The 19,747-nt window shown below is 47.6% G+C and overlaps 1 protein-coding gene across 1 annotated transcript in view; it reads right to left on the reverse strand.

Annotated features, from left to right (window-relative positions):
* Nucleotides 1-19,747, reverse strand: part of ATAD2 (ATPase family AAA domain containing 2) — a 315,004-nt gene that overhangs the window by 135,597 nt on the left and 159,660 nt on the right. Inside the window, exon 20 of the mRNA XM_086966184.1 lies at nucleotides 7,610-7,745. Coding sequence (XP_086822310.1) covers nucleotides 7,610-7,745 — 136 coding nt within the window. The remainder of the gene's footprint in view (nucleotides 1-7,609; nucleotides 7,746-19,747) is intronic.

The following is a 19,747-nucleotide window of genomic DNA, read 5'->3' on the forward strand; positions in this document are numbered from 1 at the left end:
GCCTGCATCCTTTGTTCACTTTTTAACTTTCCCAATCGCTAACATTGAGCGCCGACGGCTCAAAATCACCCTGCACCCCGCCAATAGAGTGCCGCTGGGAGTGCAACTACTACCCTACTCTACTTCCCCACTTGCCCTGAATAAGTGACCAGGAGCTCAGCTTCCACAGCCGCGTGGCCTGCTTGCTTGCAGCCACCAACCGAAGGCCCTCTACTCTTCATTGGATTGCATTGGGCCTTCTCTCTCTGCACCCGGCTGCACCCGGCTGCCTCTGTGCCGCTGAGGGTGTAACTACTGTACCTTCCCGACCCTGGGAGACCCCCGAGTCTATGGCCAGAACCTCAACTTCACCAGTTGAGGACTCACCTGGAAACCGATAACTCACTTTCCTGCCATTAGATAACTGACTGGTTTGACTTGAAAAATCTTCTAAGTGTTAAGTTTTGAAACTCTAAAATATTCCTATAAAATCAACCGAGTAACGAATCTCAAATTACTCACCTGGAGTCAGGAGGGGAGCCAGTACTGTACCTCTCAGCACAGTACTGAAACGCAAAAGTAATTAGAAATGTACTTACCCATAACCTGAATTTTCTCCCATAGGAAACCATTGACTTTCTCTGAAATTTCTTATCTACTTTTGAAAATTACAAATATTCCTTAAAAATCCTACCAACTACTGAACTGTAAATACGTACTTGTCTTAGGTAGAGACCCCAGTACTGAACATAGGAGTCCAGTCCTGGATTACAAAAGTAACGAGAACCTACTTTACTGGGGACTTAAATTTCCTTCCATAGGATAACATTGCTAGTTTTTTCACTGGAAAGTTTCTAAGTGTCAACTTTTAAAATACCTTTATATTCTTTAAAAAAATCATTGCAATACCCAAAACGTTTTTACTAAACTGTTTCCAGCTTACACTCCAGGACCGAATCTAGGATCCAGTCCTGGAGTAACAAAAGTAATCTATAAAGTAATCAACTGTATTTATGTAGAAAAACCCTTTGAGCTCAATGTTAAACTTTGTAAACACAATAGGTACAGTGGTTGCAGTGGGCAACACAATTCTAAACACAGTTTATTACCTTACTGCAAAGTAATTATCTGAAATCACTCATATTGAGAAAAGTATATATTTTGATACCTGTTGGTTCTAAAAATAAAACAACTATATCTTTAGATATATAAACAAATGGCCTGGAGTGCAGTCCTTCAGTGTGTGAAATCTTTTGCTGACTGAGTGGGTACAACAAATGCTTTACACGGTCCTCTGGTACTGTCTTACTGCTCGACCAAGCTACCACTTTGGAGAGTAAGGTCAGCCCTGACTTTAACCTCTGTTATATCTCTGGGGGTTGTGGTCTCTATACATACTGTACCTTACTTTGGTCCAATATATATAGAGCCACTTTCTCATAGCGCCCAATGCTTTTCAATTGTGAATCTCGGCCACACAAAGAGGCTGCAGGCTCGGACCAGGAGGCTGGATGAAGGTGACCACCGGCTGGACAGGTTAGTTAGGATGCAGGAGGAGGCTTGGGCACCTTAACTAGGCTCCCCAAAGTCAGGGGGCTAAGGATGCATTGGTGCCCTTTGGGGTAGGATTTTCTTTACCGGAGCCAGTTGCGGTCAGGGGAAGGGGGGGTGGGGGGGAATAGGGAAGCATCAAGAATAGGTTGCAGGCGTCTTCATGGAATTTAGGAGATGTCAGCCAATGATGGGTTTGAGGTCAGGATTGCTGGGGAGACTTCACTGGACAAGTGAACCACTCAGACTGGGGCTATGGGTGTCGGTGCAGAGTGGGCAAGGATAGCGGTTCCAGCTGGATCCGGAGTCCTTTTAGTGGAATTCTTCTGGTCAGTGCCGCGTCTCCAGCAGATCTGGTCTTTGTTAAAGCATGGGTAGTCTTCCTCGGGTACTGGAAGTCGCTGGCCAAAGGACAGCCGTGGTCCTCACAGGGTCTTTGAGCAGGAGACAGGCTGGTAGGGCTGGTGCCAAACCAGTAGTCTTCTCCCGGCTCTGCAGCACAGAGCAGTCTTCGTCCTTTTCTTCTTAGGTCGTAGGAATCTGAGGATTAAGGTTCAGGGGAGCTCCTAAATACTGACTTTAAGAACGTTACAGGTACTGGCAGATGGTAGCCAATGGGCTAACTGCTTTTTAGGGTGAATACACCCCAAGTATGTCGACTCCCTTGGGGTAGGGGGCATCCCCTAAACAGATTAGCTAAAATCCTTCCATTCAAGATGGAAGATTTTCTAAGGAGGGGGTCACCTCTGTCCAGTGCACCTTAGGAGTGGTCTGCCAGAGGGGACACACCTCTCCTGACTACTAATATTACTGGCACCATAGCTGTCAAAAATTGGGCTTGGGCAGAGGGGAGGGCATCTCAACTAGCGGGAGAGACCTTGGCTAGCATATAAAAGGGCAGGAAGCATTTGTGGCTCACGGCCCTGAATGCGATTTCTGCTAGGGGTGGTGTGAAGCACCTCCACCCCCAAGCACCCAGTGTCCCTGACCCACAAGAGTACAAGGGCTCCCACCTCCGGGGGGTCAGAAACATGGCTGTGTGGCAGGCTGGTGCAGACCAGTAAGCTGGACACGAGGGAATTGGTAGTTCAGGGGGCATTTATAATATGCCCTCTGAGTGCATATTGCAATAAATCTAACACTGGCACCAGTATGAGTTTATTGTGCCAGGAAGGTGGATACCAAACTTCTTAGCATTCAGTAAAGCCATCATGGAGCAGTGAAGTTCCTAATGACAAACTCTCAGCTGATTTACTCAATATGGCTTTAATGCACTTACAATGTATAAGAATGGACATACACTGTAGGGGCATACTGCCCATGCCGCTTTGCCCTCGCCCGTGATACAGTGCACCCTGCCTTAGTGCTATAAGGTCTGCTAGGGAGGTGACATACCTATGCCACAGGCAGTGGTTGTTGGCAAAGCACACAGGGATGTGTGCCATGTCGACTTTTTGATTTTGTCTGCACCAAAACACAGTCTGCAATGGCAGTGTGTATGTGTTTGGTGAGGGGTCTCGGAGGGTGGCACAATACATGCTGCAGCCCTTTGAGACCCTCTCTGGTTACAATGCCCTTGCTACCACTGGTACCTTTTACAAGGGACTTGCATGTGGGCCAGAGGTGGGCCAGAGGTGTGCCAACTGTGGAAACAAAGGTACAGTTTTGGGAAAGAACACAGGGACTGGGAACCTGATTGACAGGGACCCAGTGCACACTCAGTCAAAGTGCTTCAGGTGCCAGGCAAAAAATGTAGGGGGTAACCATTCAAAAAGGGGCACTTTCCTACACGCGACAATGTGGAATATCAACCAATTCTACAATTCCTAATGAACTTAAGCTTGAACATCCCATTTCTCAATATAGCCTAAAAGCATCTGAACAGCACTTGAACCATTTCCCTTCTGTTAAATTATTCTTGCTTTACACGCTTGTCAGGAGAGGTGAGATAGGCTGGGCCGGGCTTTCTTATGGTAAAACAGCACTATAAATTTTTGCAGTATGCCTCTCTGTTGGGAGCTTGTTGGCATTTGCACTTGGACTGCTGTTGGCACTTTGGCTGCAGAGAGGACTGACAATGGGCTCTTGCTGATTCTCTTGCACTTATACAGCGTTTACTACCCCAGATCAGGCTTTTGAGCACTTTAGATTGCATCCACGTGGAATACAGACATGTAAACCAGTAGTGAATGATTGAGTCTGTGGGGGGTAAGAAAGGAGACCGGCTGAAGCAAACGAAAGAGCAGCGAGTACTGCGAAAAACAACTAAAACCGGCTAGGTCTGAGAGTACGGTAATGGTGTGTCAAGTCGAAAATGTACACTAAAAGCGCCGCCGCATTTGGAAACTGCCTTCATACTGACCATAGTGAAACCACTCGCCATTCCCTCTTTGCCTTTCCTCAGACATGCAGTGTTGCCTTCGCTACAAACTGCATGGGATTATCACACTGCGCTCTATTATACAAGGATTGCAACCTAGCACTTGTTAAGCAGTCTTTTCACACCAGGATGAGTTCCCATAGCATCAGGAAAGAAAGTATATAAGAGGCCAAGGCTATGCTTATAATTAGCAGGATTTAAAAAGAAACAAAAAAAGAAATAGTCTGCAACACACAAGCAGGTTCCACATCGTGCCCCTAAGTGTTAATTACATTTAACTTGCTAAGACAAATTAAGGAGCAGGGAGTTGCATGTGTGTGGTGTGATGAAAGTGCGTGCGTGCAGCATTTTCACACGTGTTATTACCCTATCAATTAAATTAAGAACGATGAGGCTGGGTCAGTCCTGCCAAGATTTAAAGTCACAGCACGCCGGTCACACACAGATGAAAGCAACAAAAGTTTGTATCAGATGCACTTTAAAACTCTGGCGAGACTAGAAGGGATTCAGAGTGCCAACTGGATTGAAAGTCGTAAATTGAAATAATGGCAGAGCAGAGTTCCAAGTGCAGCACTGGGTCGGCAGACCATCTGTGCAGTGAAGAGATAGCTTGTGACTCTGCTCCACCATTATTTCAATTTACAACTTTCAATCCAGTCAGAATTCCCAGGGGGGGAGGGGGGTTGGTAGAAGGTGTTGCTGATTGTTCGGAAGTTCCCAGGTATTAAACAAACAAGCTTGGCGTTACTTTTAACAAGGCGGGAAAACTTTCTTTAAAAGTGCTCAGAGTATCGCTTAATGTAACAGACAGTCCTCAAAGGAGTTTACAAAATTCCTGAAGGAGGTACCCTTAAGCATATTCACCAAACAAAAGCAGGCATTTATGAAGGGCATGGAAGGTGCTTCAATCCCGCATTCTAGATACAGCATGTCTCGAAGAGCTAGCGCATGCAGTGCATATGCTGCCCAGGCGAGACCTAAAAATAGATGACTAGGCTTTTCCTTAGCCAGCACTAATGCAGGTTGGCGTTCCAGGCATCTGCACTAAAGTGCACAGCATGGCATACATGCAGGTTTTAAAAGGAGCACACTTCCTCCTTTTTGCGGCTGCAGTGAGGGGAACTGTCCCTGCTGGTGAGCTAAAGGCAATTCAGTAAGTCTTCTCAGCAACTGTCTGTGCTCCCAGCTCGTCAACAGTGCAAGGCATTTACATTTTTTTATCCTTATCCACTTATTACAGCACGTCCATGTTCCAGGAGGTAACCTAGATGAGGTGAACGTGAAGTGTGTTCGCTGGAGTTTGACATCACGCGAGGTAACAGACGTTCTAACTAGTAGGTCTCTCTTTAGATAGGGAACGCAGTGTTTGAAATACTCTCAATGGGCAGGCAAGTACATTTGGGGTTCTGACTTTCGCCCCTTATTTACAGCTAACGGCATAGAGCAGCTTTCATAGTGGACAGATTAGTTACACTTCCCCCTTTTCATGCAAGTTACTTGCAGTCAGCAGTCCCTCACAAATTAACTACTAACAGTGCCTGTTACCATTTGTTGCTGCTACATTCGGCACTTTCTGCGAAGAATCTTGAACATAATTACTTCATTGAGAGCTCAGATCCAAATAAGCCCCATTGTCCACATAACTATCCTGGAATTGACATACTTATGGGGGGCAAGCCCACTATGTGATACCCCAGACATGTTTTGTTTTTTTGGATGGAGGTGCTTGTTGGAAATGAAAGTTAACTATATTTTTCATTTCAGCATCTCATGTAGAAGTCTCTTCCAGTGGCTTAGTAACGGAGTGCGCTGACATAAAATACATATATTTATGGCGCAAGTAGATCAGAACTTGGAATGCTCCTTTAGATAAGTCCACTGTGTTCCCTCATATTTCCTTTCTTTTTTGCAGGTGATATCACTGGACACTCATTGACCCCCAGATTCCAACACGGTCGAATTTACTTAGTAGGTGGATGTTCACGCTCATACATCCTTATCACATTTTGGAGCCAAGACCTTAACAGGCATCCATTCTTTTACAGCTTTTAATCCGGATAAGTGGCAATACATTGTCTGTTAGCCTTTTCTGCAAGAAATTGGTGAAGCAATCACCAGGTAGTCCTTAGGATCCTTACACCCCCCTCTACATGTGGGTTTAAGAAGCTGCCTGTTTTTGAACTTCGCTTATTTCATTGCAGCTTCTGTCAAGCAGTTTTCTGAGGCTTCCCCATGAAACATTGCTAAATCTTCGGTTGTGGGTCTCTGACCCGAACCCTCTGGTATGCAAGGTTCATTTTTTTCATCATAACCATGCTTGCGATTATATAACAATTACGCAAATTGATACAGGATTTTTTTACTTTTAGGTGTCTCCTGTTCTTTGTCCTGATGATGACCCTGTTCTAAATTGCGTCGACATCCACATATGTGGACTAGTTTTTAAAATGTGTGGTTTTCGACAGTCACCTCATGAGTGCCTTTCATGTCAACAAATTGTCCCAATCAGTCACATGTATATATTCCTCTATAAAGCACACATATTTACTGTCACTTTCACTGCACCGTCACCTGTTAGGAGCACCTTGTTTTTCAAGAACTATAAATACTGTGTCATACATTTCTTTAGCGTTTCTGTACTATAGGAATGACATTGCTAAAATAAATGCACCCATCGCATAGCTATAACTCGCAGAGGAGTTTATGAAACTATTGGTGTGGAAGTCCAAGGCTACACCTCCCCCATAGGGACAATCTTTGTTGATCATATTTATTTCAACAGCAGTCCGGTGTAAATTAAATACCTACTGCTCTGCACACAACTGCAAAAGAAGCACTTTCTTCTAATGGTGGACATGGGGCTATATTAAGATTACTACGTATTTCCATTGTTTGCACCACTGTGCACCTTTCAAAAGGTGCACCCTGTGCAAACAAGGAAAGTGTACCATATTAGAATGAATCCGCAGCCCCCAGGGCAGCTGCGAACTTGTGCATTCAGGTGAAACATGAGGCAGCTGTGCGGCAACCCGCCAACACGCAAGGGTGATTACAGATCCCCTTGCAAGTGTGCGCAGTGAGTGACAATACCCGCTGCAAAGGCAAATCGGATCCTCATTTGTATGGGGCCACGCCCCCATGAAATTGAGGGAACGCTCTCAAATCAGCACTAGAGCACATGTTGAGCCAGCGCTATCTTTGTGACTGAGGGGGATGCAAAAGTGTCTGCTGCCCCTTCTGTAATAACATTTTGCCCAAGCAGCACTCAGTGCAGGCCCTCAAGGAGGTGGGTGTGGTGAGAAGGGGTATTTTGCCATAGCACATGGTCTGTAGAAAGATTTTCAAAGTTGTAGGAAGACCAACTAGGTGGGAGTGAAGAACCGGACCCTAGTTAAAGGCTGTGGAAATAAATGTACTGATGTCAGAAAGCAGGGCGACACCTATATGCAGCTCAACTCATTACTACTGGAGCAGAACAAGGTTACAGCGGAGCAACACTGCCAAGTGAGAGAGACTGCTTGAAAATCTCCAGATCTAGTCTGACAACTTGAAATTCTTAAAGTGAGGAATCAGTGGTTAGAAATATCCATCAGATGAAAGTTTCATGAGTGCAGTATAGAATTATACCCCACTTGCTATTGGCACTTAAGAAAGGGGAGGAACTGGGGGCCGCAAAAACACTTAAATAGAAACCCTTACCTGCTTTTCTTCTTGATGAAGGGGGCTTAGCAGCTTGATTTAGAATTAAGTCCTCAAAGAATGCCCTTCTTTCTACTGCGCTGGGCGGCTGGACATGAAACACTTCTCCGTAATCATCGGCAAACAATTCCTGCACCTGCAATATAAAAAAAGTTTTAAAAAAGTAAATGCAGGTGTTGGGGGGAATTCAGCTGCCAATTGGAATGTTCTTTTGAGAAAAGTCCCACTCCAGATGCATTGCGTCGAACAGGCACCAATTAGTCTATTAGGAGACTGGCTACTGGACATTTTGACTGGCATTTGTCCTATTCATTTTAGGCTAAAGATAGATTCCATTTTTTAAAGAAGGGAATGACTGCAGGAAATAGAACCTAGAAAAATAATTGTGTAAGGCAGCACCTTTCCTCACAAGCAGGTCATTCCAATGTACACTTATCATCCCACATTTACTAGCTAGTATACCAGCACTGTAATCAGCTAGAATATGTAAGCGTTTCCTTTGTCCCACAAGTGAGCACAAGTTAGGAGTAGCCATGGACTGCCTACATGACCAGTTTTGTCTCAAAGGTTAGATTTAATCAGCTGGGCATAATTCATAGATTGTGGATGCCATACTGAACTTTTGTATCTCCATCTAAAGAACTGTTTCGGAGGGCGCGTTGACTTCGGTCCTGGAATAAGAATTTGAAACAGTGCTGCACAAGGCTATTGCAAGCAGAGCTACACTGGGCATGTGAACCTGCAAAATCTCAATTCTCCTGGGAAGTCTTTACATTTAAGGGTGCAAGAGTGATCAGTTACACGCAAACCATGTTTTATCATTTTAACTTTATTCACGAGTATTTAGAGTGGAACTCTATTGGTACTGTAGAGCGGTCCATTAAACTGACAACCCAGGATATTGCGGCATGGATCAGGAAATTTTGCAGCACAATGTAAGAAAATTGTCTCTTATTGCAATTTTTCATGCACTTTTGCATCACTTTTTTCACTGACATTCCATTGATGCACTTGCGATTCAAGTATAAAGCATTAACCATATTACAGTACCTCTGAGCACCGATAAGTGGCATCTGGCGACCCAGAATGACATTGGCATCGTGTTAATCGTCAAGTCTGTGTCATCAATATAACTGTCTCTCCGGCACGCTGACGTCAGCACTTTTCACGACTTTCCACGCTAGAGCGCAGAGCCATGAAGTGACTGGCCATGTTGTGTTTATAAACAAAAATAAAACAGCCAGGACCCTGAAGGGGAACATCCCGGACACTAAAAGCAATTCCACAGTGTGCGGCGGGTGGGTAGGTCGGTAAGGAATCTACGGTTAGATCAGGTCTCTACCAGATAAGTCGTTACCGTAGGTAAGTAACTTGTCCATCTGAGGGGGAGGGGAGGGGGCGCTAGAGGGCGCACACGCAGAATGGCCGCACTTGTGTGAGGCTCCTGCAGCCTGGACAGGAAATCCTACATTTATCCTTTTTCATCAACTCCAAACCCTAACAAAATCAGGCACGAGTGTAGAGGACTCCTCGATGCGACCTCGTTGAAAGTTTGGGAAATCTCCGACCTGGCAGGCCGGAGTTAGAGGCGGCGGAGTGTTTGGCCGGGAGTGACGCCGGAGCCTGACTGAGCGAGCTGCTGGGGGCCGTGACCTACGCAACGCCACGGCGTCCCACGAGGCGTGCAGGCCTCAGGAAAAGGGTCACCAGGGTCGTCCCTAACAATCGTTGGTGTGGCAGGTCGTAAGGCATCGGGGCAGAACTAATTGGTGCTGGAATCACCTGTGATACCCGGCGGAGCTCCTGTACAACAGACAGCTGCGGAGTGCCGTACTAGACGTAAGGGCCGATGACACTGCGGTGAGGCGCGCTGAATATAAGATGCGCTGGGTTGTGGCTCTGTTTAACGACGTGAGGAATACAGTGGAGGCACCGGAGAGTGAAAGCGGGAAATACAACCCCCGCCCCCGCTGCACAGGCCAAGCTAAAATGGTGGCGACCTACGTGGGCCTACCGGGGCACGGCGCGGATCACAGCTGCGCCGCCCACAGAGCGCTGGTGTTCGGGTGCGATTCTGGCTATGGGCGAGAGCCAGACTGAAGCGGAAGGTGACAGCTGCAGTGCTCTGCCTACACGGCTGGCAACAGAGGTTGGGGGCCGTGTGGGACACAACTCCGGTGCGCAGCGGAAGAGACGATTGGACGTCTCAAGATAGTGACTGGAGAAGCCTAAATCGCGCGCACAGGGTCACTTCGTGGCACTTAGCAAGCGGATGTTACGCGACAGGAACTTGTACCAGAATAAAAGCGGCTGAGAAGTGCGTGGGGAGTTTAAGAAGAGGGGCTCCTACGCTGAACCTTTTGGGACCACCTTTGAGGCATAACAGACCAGGCCGAGCCTGGGAGATGAGAAACTGCACAAGAAATAGCCACTGAGCAGCAGCGTCTTCACGTTGCACAATATCATACATGATCATGAATCCACTTAACACATAGCAACGGCTCCGCAAACGAGCCCTGGAGGCCCTTGGTTTGGCTACGGCACGCCTCAGTACCACTTGCGGGCAGTAGTGGTACAACCTCCAATGTAGCTTGACACCATACCACTGATACATCCCTGCGCTGTGACTTGCGACCACATCGGAGGTACTATTGAAGCATAGAGCTTACTGGAGCTGGCTGCTATTTGTCACTCCAAGGCCAGGTGATTTGCGACACGGCCCAGATTGGTCACCGAAGTCATCTGCGGCGTCCCGCAAGGATCATCGCTCAGTCCCACTCTCTTCAACATCTACATGAAACCACTAGCTGCCATCGCTCGCAATCACAACCTGAACATCATTTCCTACGCCGATGACACCCAGCTGATCCTCTCCCTCACCAAAGACACGACACCGCCAAAGCGAGCCTTCACGAAGGGATGAAAGACGTCGCCGAATGGATGAACAGCAGCCGCCTAAAGTTGAACACAGACAAGACAGAAGTCCTCATCCTGGGAACATCGCCCTCCGCATGGGACGACTCCTGGTGGCCCCCAGCCCTTGGCGCCGCACCCAAGCCAACAGACCACGCACACAACTTGGGCATCATCCTGGACTCCTCCCTATCGATGACCAGACAAGTCAACGCCGTCTCCTCATCTTGCTTCCACACACTCCGCATAAACCGGAAGGAGGTTTTTAGGAGATTCAGAACTCCAGGGCGCACTGCCTAAGTTTATACGTTACAGTGTGTGAAGAGAAATGTTGCCGTATAGTGCGTATAGAGCAGACGGAAAACACCCTTAACCGTCCAGAAAAGTCAACAGACTAAGCAAAATTACAATGCAAAGCTTGAGGAATGTCACAATCGCCTCGATACCATTGATAATTCTGACTCTGAATTAACAGTATAGTGAATGCAACAACAAGGTCCAGACTCATTTCAACCCATACATTTGGAGTTGAACTTTAAGCCCTGAAGAGTCGTGTTGACTCAACCGTACACGACGAAACACGTGTCGGCGATTGTGACATTCCTCAAGTCTGGAGAAAATAAAACCTACATCTTGCTGTGACAAGAAGAAACACACTAAAGAATCTGCTTCTGTGCTTTTATTCTTATCGGTCATTGTACCTTATTTGTGAGAACAAATTGTAGTTGCGAGAGCTTTGCATTGTAATTCCACACACTCCGCATGCTCCACAAGATCTTCCAATGGATTCCCACCGAGACAAGGAAGACGGTCACCCAGGCCCTCATCACCAGCAGACTGGACTATGGAAACACCCTCTACGCCGGAACAACATCCAAGCTTCAGAAGAGACTCCAGCGCATCCAGAACGCCTCCGCCCGACTCATCCTGGACGTCCCCGGACGCAGCCACATCTCGAGCCACGAGAGACCTACACTGGCTCCCTGTCAACAAGAGGATCACGTTCAGACTCCTCACCCACGCACACAAATCCCTCCACGACCTGGGCCCTAGGTACCTCAACGACCGCCTGACCTTCTACACGCCCACCCGCCAGCTGCGATTGGCGAACCTCGCCCTCGCCGTCGTGCCTCGCATCCAGAGAGCCACCGCCGGAGGAAGATCCTTCTCCTACCTAGCGGCTAAGACATGGAACTCCCTGCCCGTCCACCTGCGGCTGACCCAGGACCACCTCGCCTTCAGGAAACAGCTCAAAACCTGGCTGTTCGAGCAGTAGACCCTTCCGGGTGAGTAGTGCGCGATATAAATGGATTGATTGATTGAGACCGGGGAGTGCTTCCGACGGTGTCATGTTGACACAGCTGAGCTATTGCCGTAGATCGGGAACTGCTGCACACAGCGGTTCCCCGACGGACTGTGGTGAGGCTGTTGAGAATACTGGCTGCTTCCTTATTATTGCCGTTTGATGCGAACATTATAGATGCCAAGGGACGTAGGAAAGCGTGGACCTTTTTTTTCTTGAAGTGGAGTGGTACGGTCTTTCTTCCGACTGAGTAATACAACTGACATTATCGACCCAAGGCTCCTAGTGCGCTGATAGTGGGAAATCTTGACGCACTGAACTATTCTCATGAATATAGGCTCCTGCCTTTCCCGAGAAGAACGTGGTAAGCGACCCTCGCCAGCTGCTACAAGCCCCTACAAGAGACCCACAATGAGTAAACAGGACAATCGACAACCCAAACTGACCTTTGAGTCCACTACTACTAAAAAAGGGTTGCGGAACGCGCCGGACACTGGGGGGGCACAAAGCCAGTCGACAACTGGAGCGAATTCTAGCTCTTCCACGTCGGACATACAACAGCTGATGCAGGAAATGAGGCAGGGGTTTGCCACAATAGTAGAGAAAGGATGGACGCCATTGCACAGAAGATGGATGTACATGAAGAGCGAGTCACCGAAGCCGAAAGGCGAATATCTGATAACAATGACACCACAGCCTCGCATACCACGCAACTCTCGAGAATGGATAATGTCCTTAGTAATTGTTGCGAAAAATGGGGAATTGGCGCGCAACCGGCGCAATAACATCCACGTAATAGGCGTGCCGGAGTCCACCAACACAGGGCGTATGGAAGACTACGTGGAGAAGATACTCCTGGTGGCGATAGGGACTGAGGCGTTCTCTAAACAATTCATCATTGAAAAAGCACATAGTTAGCTTGGACCGCGACCTAAACCTGGGGCCCCACCTAGACCCATCATTGCACGGCTCCTAAATTAATGAGACCGGGATACCGCGCTGAGGGCAGCACAAACCAACCAGAACTTAGCATGTGATGGTGTCAGCTTTTCCATATACCCAGACTTTACGCCTATAGTACAAGAGCAAAGACGTAAATTCCTTGAGGTCAAGAAAAAACTCTGTGCACTACAGATCGACTATGCCCTCTTGTATCTAGCGAAGCTGAGAGTGACCCATCAAGCAAAGCAGCACTTCTTCACAAATCCGCAGCAAGGGGATGATTTCTTGAAAGCTTTGCGACGTGCACGCTCTGGGCGTGGAAATGACGATGAAGAAGGACAAGATGATCAAGCAATGAACGGTGACATTTGACTTGGAGATATGAGTACTGAAATGCTGTAGTGGCTCATTGATATTCTTTAAGAGGTCCATTGGAGGGCTTCTATCGAGAGAGGACAACGCTGCTGGACGAGAATACCATGGACGGGTATTGGATTGTTGGGGGCACCACCCCCTCCCCTAGACTGTGCCCGAGTGAGGCCGGACAGGACGAAGGGCAAGGCGTAAGGGGTGGCTATGTGTATACCTTAGATGACCCCTGTAGGGAACACCCCGATATACATGTTGGTTACACTGCAAATGTTGGATTGTTTACTTAATGTATGGGGAGGGGGTTGGGATGGGGATTCTGGCAAGTTGGGGATGCTTCAGTGGGTGGGGAGAGGGGCAGGATGTTTTGAGAAGTATTCGGCACTACATGTTGTCATGACTAGTAATGAGATCTCCCTAATAGACATGCAAGGTTATGGATGGTTAGGGAACAAGGCACGTAACCTGCTTGCAGGAGAGGAGAGAATATGGTATGTTTGGGATTCGACCGCTGTGGTGACCTGGGTTGAGGGGGGAGGAGAGACCAGGCTGGTGGTACCTCAGTGGGGAGAGAGTGAGACTCAGGACCTTAAACTGGTTTGGATGAAAGTTACTACTCTGACAACTGGAACTCTGTAGGGGGTTTTTGCTATTGACAAGATGAGGGTGCTTCAGTTGGGGGAGGGTGGGATTTGGGCAACTGACTATTATGTTACAGGTGTGGGCGAACGGTCTATCAAAGAGATGGTACAGCTAGATCCGATAGGTTTTCAAGTTGGTGGAAGGCGGGAGCGTGCTCTCACACTGCATTTTGTACACACAAGCATTTTTTCACAACACTGCAATGGTGCATATATTACCGAGAGGCCCAGATTGACGGGTTATCGTCATACTGTGAAGTTCCGAATTCCAAGACCCACTTTTCAGAAGATCTGGCCCTTGTGGTCTTACCTAGCACACTGCGTACTACCACGCAATCAGACTGCTTATGGGGGATACTGACTTAAACGTATTAACATGGAACGTGAGGGGCCTAGGAGACCAGAGGAAAAGGCGAAAAATCTTATCATACCTGGTCCGCCACTCAGTACATATAGCCTTTCTCCAGGAAACTCATTTCAAAGCAAAAGCGGCTCACACCTTTGCCAGCAAGTGGGCGATTCACATAGTCTTCTCCTCCTACTCTACATATGCTAGAGGTACGGCAATACTAGTAAAGAGAGGTACACCCTTTATTAAGGCAGGCACCAAAGTAGATGCCCAGGGGAGGTATTGTATGATGTGGGTTAGACTAGGTCATATTGCGGTTACCTTGGTATGCTGCTATGGCCCAAACATTGATGACCCTCAGTTCTTTACGGAGTTATGGGCGGTCATTGTGGGTACTGGCCCGCAACACCTCCTCTGGGGGGGGTTATTTTAATATTACACTAGACCAGACTCTGGAAAGGTCGAACCTGGCACCCCACCATTACACTAGGGAAAGGACGACGCTCCGCGAGTCACCCAAGGATCACAATTTGATAGACGCCTGGAGACATCTTCACATGGATACACTGGAGGGAACACATTTTACGCCGCATGCACATTCATGGGCACGGCTCGATTATATCTTTATATCACCACAATTTCATACTGCACTTGTAAAATCGCAACACCTCCCCAGAACATACTCTGATCACGCACCGGTAAAAATTACGTTGAGATCTACAGACTTAGGACCCCCGAAAACCGCCTGGCGCTTGCAGCCCACGATGCTGCTGGATACTGCGTTTCAGGAGGCACTGCGTGAGGAATGCTTCGATTTTTTCAAACGAAATAAAGACTCTGTAAATGACGTAGAAACTATTTGATACGCATTTAAGGTGACTTTGAGGGGGTTCTGCATTGCTAAGGGATCGGGAGTTTTGAAGAGTATAGTGGCGCGACGTACGAAACTTGAGGCAGAGCAGGGCTCAAGAATCTTGAGACATCATTGGCTAGCTGCCCAGATGATGCCACCTTCTCAAGTATACATGACAAACTGACTGAATATACCGACGAAGCCACCAGAGAGTCCAAATTTAGAGGCAAACATTGGATAGCTAACCGGTATGGCGAAGGCGAGAGGCCGGGGAAGGCTCTGGCCGCGTCGATAAAGTTAGCGCGTACCCCTAATGTTATACTAGAACTTGAACTCCCAGAGGGAGGGGTGTATAGAGACACCACGCAAATCCTCAACGCTTTCGTGGCACACTATAGCGCGCTGTACACGTCCACTAGGACTGGTAGTCTCCACTTGCAGGACTATCTAGATGACATGTCCCTTGGCTGGTTGAGTGATGCACAAAGGGCATTTTTAAGTGCTCCTTTCGAATTAGATAAGCGTGATGCTATCATGCATATGCAGTCGGGTGAGGCTTAACGGGACCCCAATAGAGTTTTTTAAAACGTACATTGATTTTATGTCTCCGGTGTTACGGGAGGTCTACGAGGACGCGCTAGAGGTGGGCCACTTGCCCCCCTCTATGCATGCTGCACTTATTACATCACTCTTGAAGCCAGGGAAGCCGGCGAATAGCTACGACTCTTACCGGCCCCTTTCATTACTTAATTGTGACGTGAAAATACTTGCCAAGCTGATTGCTACTCGTATCAATCTTCTGCTTCCTACCGTGATTTTGCCCGACCAGTCAGGCTTCGTTCCGGGCAGAGCAACGTCACATAATTTGCGCACCTTTTTCTCAGTCCTTAACACGGTGCATGAAGACCAGCCTATGGCTGCCATCTCCCTTGACGCCACTAAGGCCTTTGACTTGCTGGAATGGGATTATGTGTTCCAGGTAATGGAGCGTATGGGCTTCCCAGCAATATTTATATCGTGGATTAGGCTATTGTACGAGGGCCCCAGTGGCCAGAGTGCTCATCAATGGCAGACTTTACTCAGAATTTTCCATCACCAGAGGCACTAGGCAGGGTTGCCCCCTGTCGCCTCTCCTGTTTGCTATTGCAACAGAACCACTTGCGGCCAAGTTGAGGCAGCATCATAAGGAAAAAGCGCTGAGGTGTTTCCAGAGACAAATACTAATATCCATGTACACAGATGATATTACTCTATATGGGCGTGATTCCAGCTAGAACTTGAACCCGATTCTCAGAGAGTTTATTCGCTTTGATAGACTCTCGGGAGTTCAGATCAACTGGGGCAAGTCCTGTATATTCCCACTCACAGCTTCCACAATACAATTTCCGCTGGATAATCCCATTGCTTGGTGCGAGGGAGACTTTAAATATTTGGGTATCAACATTGAAAGGTATCAGGACGAATTATTGAGGGTCAATTATGGCACGACAATGACTCGCATTGTAGATATTACGAGTTGGATCACCGTGCCTCTTTCCATGGCGGGTAGGACATCTCTGATCAAGATGGTCATTTTGCAACAGCTGCTTTATCTGTTTTTAAACATTCCTTTCTATCCGGGCAGATATTTTTTCCAACAACTCCGAACAGAACTCATCAGATTAGTATGGGGCGGGAAATCGCCTTGGCTCAAATGGGACATTCTCACTAGGCCGTACAATTAGTGCGTGTTTGGCGTTCCCGATTTGGAGCTGCATTACCAAGCTCACTATGCCTTTTTCTGGATACAGCAGCCTAGGTACATGCCCCAACTGGCGGCGGAACACTAGTTGGCTCATCCCATCCCCATAGAAGGCGCGTTATACGCCTCAGTCCCAGGAAGAGACAAGACGCCCACGACGGTTATGAGCACGGTGACCGCGTGGACTCGACTGGCTGCTAGGCTGAAGACTAGCATGATATATGCGTCGCTCTTGCCCCTTGATTATCATCCAAATAGGCCCCTCCTACAGGAAGCTGGGTTTCGTAGGCTACGCAACAATATACGCGTCACGACATGGGGCGACCTGTATTATGCTGGAACATTCCGATCCATGGAGCATTTGTATGAAGGCATACAGCCATCTCCACTTGACGTCTTTCTGTACATTCGACTACGTCAGGGACTTAAAGCGCTGACACCCGACTTCCCACATGAGCATCAAACTAGCACCACTGCAACGCATACTCCAAGATGACACCTATCAAACTAGTATCGAAAATATATAGATTAGTCCACTCACTTATAGACGCCCAAACGTTGGCGGCTAGAATAAAATGGGAGCTGGAGGTACCACTCACAGACAAGCAATGGGAATTCTGTCTACAACAGACAGAGCCATTTCCTCTAGCAGTAGATTCAGAATAATTCACTATAAATTTGTTCACATACTTTATTATACTCCGGCCCGAATGTGTAGATTTCAGCTTCGTGCCAATGATAATTGTGACAGATGTCACGCCCCGGGGGCTGATTTTTTACACCTGGCATGGGCGTGTGATGCAGTGCAGGTATACTGACGCCAGGTGTTTGCAGCACTGTCCAAAATGATTAATGCGGAGATAGATCCCTCGCGGATTCTGGCTCTCGTAGGATATGTAGAGCCCATACAGGCAGTGCACCGCAAGTTCACCGCACAAGCCTTACTGGTAGCTAAACGAAGAGTAGCATGTAGATGGGGCAGGGCTCCGAAATTTAATGACTGGTTGCGTGACCTTACCTATTGCCAGGATCAAATAAACACATATTCGGAATTATTACCAATTGCCTCTCGGTCTACTGATATTTGGGCCCCATTGCATTGTTACCTATTAAAAGGGAACAACACTGCTGAAGAAGGGATGACTTCCTAGGCGGAGGCGTGCAGATCCTCTAAGATCTTCTTAGTCACACATAGGTGAATGCTACACTGAGACTGAGAGTTTGGGATGTTAAAATGAGTGATGTATGATGGAGGACGGTGTTGTGTTGCTGTGCTATACTGCATCAGCTTGATGGCCCTCGTGTCACTTGGGGCCTGGCCCTAGGAGAATACAGCACCTTCTTCTTAAATGCCGTGTTAGTTACTTCAGTTCGTAAATATGTATTGATGTTACAGGTATCCTGAGAATCAAACGTACTAGGCTTGGGTTGGGAACGAGGCTAAATGCTTATTACACAGTGATGATATGATGAGTCTGCATGTGTTCAATTTCTTTGATTCTGTACATGCATTGTGGAACATGGACTAAAATGTGTACAAATGAATGCACCCTTTTTGATGTATTGTCGCTTAAACTTTCGAAAAATAAAGTTAAAAAAAAAGTAACTTGTCCATCTGATAGAGACATCTAGCCACAGATTCCTTACTTTTGAACAGATACCTAAGCAATACCATCTCCGGAGGAGGGACTGCGGAAAGGTTTACACCAGGAAGTCCTGCAAGACAGAGCAACCAAACATGCCTTCTCTGCGAACCTGGGAATCCAGGCAGTAGTGTCTGGCAAACGTGTGCAGCGATGCCCACGTGGCTGTTTGGCAGATATCAGAAATGGGGACACCATGCTGGAGAGCCAAGGTGACCCCTTTTGCCCTGGTGGAATGGGCTCTAAGCCATTCAGGAAGATCTTTCTTCTCGAAGGTGTAACAGATTTTGGTACAGAGGATAACTCAGCAGGATATAGTCCTCTTTCGACCGCATGTCATTTATTTGTACCCAAGTACCCTATATAAAGTTGGACATCCACCCGGAACCCTTTGGTTCGATCAAGGTTGAACAATAACGCTTTTTTTGGTCCAGACGATGGACACTTCTTCCTTGGAAGGGAGCTGATGTGCATTGAAGGTGATAGAGTAACAGACTGCCCCATATGAAAGGGTGTTGCCAACCTTAGGTAGAAAAGATGCCCTTGTGCGGAGCACCACTTCATCCGGAAAGACCGTCAGGTAAGGAGGCTGTGATGAGCGTGCCTGCAGTTCGCTCACCTTCGCGGCAGATGTTATTGCCACCAAGAAGCCGGTTTGGATGGTGAGCTGCTTTAGAGGACAGTTATGCAGTGGCTCAAACAGTGCACACATCAGAAAAGTGAGAACCACATTAAGGTCCCACTGTGGCATAATACGTTTGAAGGGGAAAACAAGTGGGTTAACCCCTTCAAGAACCTCTGCACCAGAAGGGATTTGAAAAGAGAAGGCTGATCAGGCAGCTGAAGAAAGGAGAAAAACGGCAGAAAGATAGCTCTTCAGGGTACCCAGAGCAGAGCCCTGCTGGGCCAAGGAAAGCATGAACAAGAGGACAACAAATAAAGCAGCAGATAAAGGGTCAATAGACTGGCCTGTACAATTTTTACAAAATGTGTTCCATCACTATTTACAATACCGGGATTGTCCTATTACAATCCACAGACAAGAACCTGGAACTGCTAGACAACATGTTCCCCACCTTCAAAGAACACCTCTCCAAGTCACGGACAAACACGCATATCTACCCCAATCCTACCAACCATGACCTCTCAGCTGCATACTTTTCAATCAGGGACACACCTACCACCCCTGACCTCCCATCCCCCACCCACAACCTCACTATCCCAACTCAGCACCCCATCTCAGACATAGATCGCTCCCCCTCATACGCCGCCCGTTCCACTAACGTCCGGACCTCCACACATACCCTCAACACACCTTCCACACCTACAGCGGGCATTTACACCCCGCTCGGCGCTGACAGCACAATCCCCACACTTAACACTC

This window comes from Lissotriton vulgaris, chromosome 4_1 (assembly GCF_964263255.1).
Source record: "Lissotriton vulgaris chromosome 4_1, aLisVul1.2, whole genome shotgun sequence".
Taxonomy (NCBI): Eukaryota; Metazoa; Chordata; class Amphibia; order Caudata; family Salamandridae; genus Lissotriton; species Lissotriton vulgaris.